At 44.6% G+C, this 4,196-nt stretch overlaps 1 protein-coding gene across 1 annotated transcript; it reads right to left on the reverse strand.

The window, feature by feature from the left end:
* Window positions 1-818: 818 nt before the first annotated feature.
* LOC128770139 (eotaxin-like) lies at window positions 819-1,629 on the reverse strand. The gene is made up of 3 exons (XM_053884436.1): window positions 1,516-1,629; window positions 1,324-1,441; window positions 819-1,250 (listed from the first exon to the last, which is right to left on the reverse strand). The coding sequence occupies exons 1-3, from the start codon at window positions 1,574-1,576 to the stop codon at window positions 1,028-1,030; spliced, it is 402 nt and encodes a 133-aa protein (XP_053740411.1). The 5' UTR covers window positions 1,577-1,629; the 3' UTR covers window positions 819-1,027.
* Between the last annotated feature and the right edge of the window lie 2,567 nt (window positions 1,630-4,196).

Raw genomic sequence — 4,196 nt, forward strand, 5'->3', positions numbered from 1 at the left:
TTCACTTTGCATCTGTCTCACCCACCGACTCGGAAGGTTGTATGTAAATCACAAGTTCATTTCCCTTCCCCAGCATTAGCCGCCTTGCTGGCTCATCTTGTTCAGTGGCATCACCTTCAAATGACATTCACCTTCAATATAGTCGATAAAAGGCATTTTGTTTTGCATGTACTGCAGTGTTTATATCCCAAAACTTGTCCATTCAGAGCACGCAAAATGGCTCCTCGAAACACTCATGAGTCTTTGCTCAGACTGGATTGAAATGTGGTCATTTTCTGTTGCAATCGCAGGTTTTGGTACAGAAAAAACACTTCAAAAATGCCTGTACTCTGCCTTTATATAAGGGCAGAGGCCCCCAAAAAGTTAATTTAATTCATTATTTTATTAATTTAATAAAGTAATTTAGTCTATTTTCCTTCAGTCTATTTTGAGGGTTGAAAAATGCCCCAAAAGGCAAATGAAAAAAATAGAAAATTCAATTCTGAATCAGTTATATCGTCGACTCTTATTTACTTACTGTAAGTTTCCACTCGTGACTGTTTAAATACTTAAAAATGTGTTGCTACATTTTTTCACCCATGTATTTCTTGATTTATATTTAATATTTTAAAACAAATTGTATTCAAATGCAGTCATTTATCAATTAAATAGTAAGTAATGTACAATACAGAACCATAATGACCCTTAAAGTCTGTTTTTAGACTTCATTTTGTCTTTTATATAGATAGATAGATTTTTTTGTTTTGTTTTCACTAAAATAACAAATAAGCTAACACCACATCATTTACAACACTTTTTAATTCAAAGCAGAAGTCACATTTTGGCAGATACAGAAGGACTGTTAAAGCAAACTTACAATCACTGTCATTGTGAAAAAAAAAAAAAGTCAAATATTTGCAGCTGTATTTAACAGAGGCTTTCATCCAAATTCTGCTGTGGTTGAGCAGAAGTGAGCTTGAAGGCATTTCTTGACAGTGTCCGGTCAGATGATGCTGGTTTACAGAAACAAAACAGTCTGGTTTAAACTTCATTTTCCCTGCCTCCTCCTTGAGGTCCTGCCTCCCTTCCTCCGTCGAGGTGAGCGGCGAATGCTTCTCCAGCTGGAAGCTGGAAGCCTTTCCAGCGCCTTCACTGTGGTGGCAGGGCTGGAGGTTGAGAGCTTCACTCTTTCGTCAATGTTTTGCATGACCTTTTTAGACCAGGCGCTCTTGGGATCTGCGCAAATCTTGCTCCCATCCAGCGCCACAAACCTGCAGACAGAGTTTAACCATCAAGAGTTTGCATTTATTCACGCTGTGGCTTGAAGTGGTCGGCCTTACTCACACGACTGATGCGAAATCACAGACACCCTCGGACTGGATCGAGTAACTCTGAATTTGCGTGAAACGCCTGCGAGGCCTGGACCATGCAGCGCAGCAGTTCCCGTTCCCCGGCCCATGTGCTGAACACAACAACAACAACATGTTGACTTTTCAGGTTTGCGCCGAACCAAAGCGGCCTATAGAAGCGACTTACTTGCGAGGACACAGCTCATCCATGAGGTGAGCAGAAGCAGGGTGGACGGGGCCAGGTTCATCTTGATGTTGATGAACAGTCCATGTGACCGTCGGCTCTTATAGCCGCAGATCTTTTCCTTGTTCCAGCCCCCGGATCAGAGCAGAAGCTGCGTGTCATGCAGGGGAAATTATGAGACGGCGGGACCCTTCACCACAACCCAACCACAGCGCAGCAGCTCAAGTCTCCAAGAGCTGATGAAGAGTTTTCACACTCAAGTCCCCCCTCCTCACACTTCTCTGTTTTTAGTCAGGAGGCAACAGTCATACAGACGGCTGTCTTTCTGCTAAATTATTTCCGACATGTCATCATCTGTTAGATAAACTAACTTGGATGATTTATATATATATACATACCTGTCACATAAAACAAAAATACATGCAACAGAAATGTGACAACAAAATAAAAGCACATGCAAAACAGACCGTTATGAATAATACTGCAACATTCGTTGAATTTTTTGTGCGATAGTGTACGCGATGCTAGCAGGTAACCAGTGGCTATGGATCTGTTGGCTAATGCTAGCTGATGTGTGGTAGCTTACGCGATGCTAGCAGGTAACAAGTGGTTATGGATCTGTTGGCTAATGCTAGCTGATGTGTGGTAGCTTACGCGATGCTAGCAGGTAACAAGTGGTTATGGATCTGTTGGCTAATGCTAGCTGATGTGTGGTAGCTTACGCTATGCTAACAGGTAACAAGTGGCTATGGATCTGTTGGCTAATGCTAGCTGATGTGTGGTAGCTTACGCTATGCTAGCAGGTAACAAGTGGCTATGGATCTGTTGGCTAATGCTAGCTGATGTGTGGTAGCTTACGCGATGCTAGCAGGTAACCAGTGGCTATGGATCATTGGCTAATGCGAGCTGATGTGTGGCACCTTACGCTATGCTAGCAGGTAACAAGTGGCTATGGATGTGTTGGCTAATGCTAGCTGATGTGTGGTAGCTTACGCTATGCTAGCAAGTAACAAGTGGTTATGGATCTGTTGGCTAATGCTAGCTGATGTGTGGTAGCTTACGCTATGCTAGCAGGTAACAAGTGGTTATGGATCTGTTGGCTAATGCTAGCTGATGTGTGGTAGCTTACGCTATGCTAACAGGTAACAAGTGGCTATGGATCTGTTGGCTAATGCTAGCTGATGTGTGGTAGCTTACGCTATGCTAGCAGGTAACAAGTGGCTATGGATCTGTTGGCTAATGCTAGCTGATGTGTGGTAGCTTACGCGATGCTAGCAGGAAACCAGTGGCTATGGATCATTGGGTAATGCGAGCTGATGTGTGGCAGCTTACGCTATGCTAGCAGGTAACAAGTGGTTATGGATCTGTTGGCTAATGCCAGCTGATGTGTGGTAGCTTACGCTATGCTACAGGCTAACAAGTGGTTATGGATCTGTTGGCTAATGCTAGCTGATGTGTGGTAGCTTACGCGATGCTAGCAGGTAACCAGTGGCTATGGATCATTGGGTAATGCTAGCTGATGTGTGGCACCTTACGCTATGCTAGCAGGTAACAAGTGGCTATGGATGTGTTGGCTAATGCTAGCTGATGTGTGGCAGCTTACGCGATGCTAGCAGGTAACAAGTGGCTATGGATGTGTTGGCTAATGCTAGCTGATGTGTGGTAGCTCACGCGATACTAGCAGGTAACAAGTGGCTATGGATCTGTTGGCTAATGCTAGCTGATGTGTGGTAGCTTACGCTATGCTAGCAGGTAACAAGTGGCTATGGATCTGTTGGCTAATGCTAGCTGATGTGTGGTAGCTTACGCGATGCTAGCAGGTAACCAGTGGCTATGGATCATTGGGTAATGCTAGCTGATGTGTGGCAGCTTACGCTATGCTAGCAGGTAACAAGTGGTTATGGATCTGTTGGCTAATGCCAGCTGATGTGTGGTAGCTTACGCTATGCTACAGGCTAACAAGTGGTTATGGATGTGTTGGCTAATGCTAGCTGATGTGTGGTAGCTTACGTGATGCTAGCAGGTAACCAGTGGCTATGGATCATTGGGTAATGCTAGCTGATGTGTGGCAGCTTACGCTATGCTAGCAGGTAACAAGTGGCTATGGATCATTGGGTAATGCTAGCTGATGTGTGGCAGCTTACACTATGCTAGAAGGTAACTAGTGGCTATGGATCTGTTGGCTAATGCTAGCTGATGTGTGGTAGCTTACGCGATGCTAGCAGGGAACCAGTGGCTATGGATAATTGGGTAATGCTAGCTGATGTGTGGCAGCTTACGCTATGCTAGCAGATAACAAGTGGCTATGGATCTGTTGGCTAATGCTAGCTGATGTGTGGTACCTTACGCTATGCTAGCAGGAAACAAGTGGTTATGGATCTGTTGGCTAATGCTAGCTGATGTGTGGTAGCTTACGCGATACTAGCAGGTAACAAGTGGCTATGGATCTGTTGGCTAATGCTAGCTGATGTGTGGTAGCTTACGCGATGCTAGCAGGGAACCAGTGGCTATGGATCATTGGCTAATGCTAGCTGATGTGTGGCAGCTTACGCTATGCTAGCAGATAACAAGTGGCTATGGATCTGTTGGCTAATGCTAGCTGATGTGTGGTACCTTACGCTATGCTAGCAGGAAACAAGTGGTTATGGATGTGTTGGCTAATGCTAGCTGATGTGTGGTAGCTT

The sequence above is a fragment of the Synchiropus splendidus genome, chromosome 13 (genome assembly GCF_027744825.2).
Source record: "Synchiropus splendidus isolate RoL2022-P1 chromosome 13, RoL_Sspl_1.0, whole genome shotgun sequence".
Lineage (NCBI taxonomy): Eukaryota > Metazoa > Chordata > Actinopteri > Syngnathiformes > Callionymidae > Synchiropus > Synchiropus splendidus.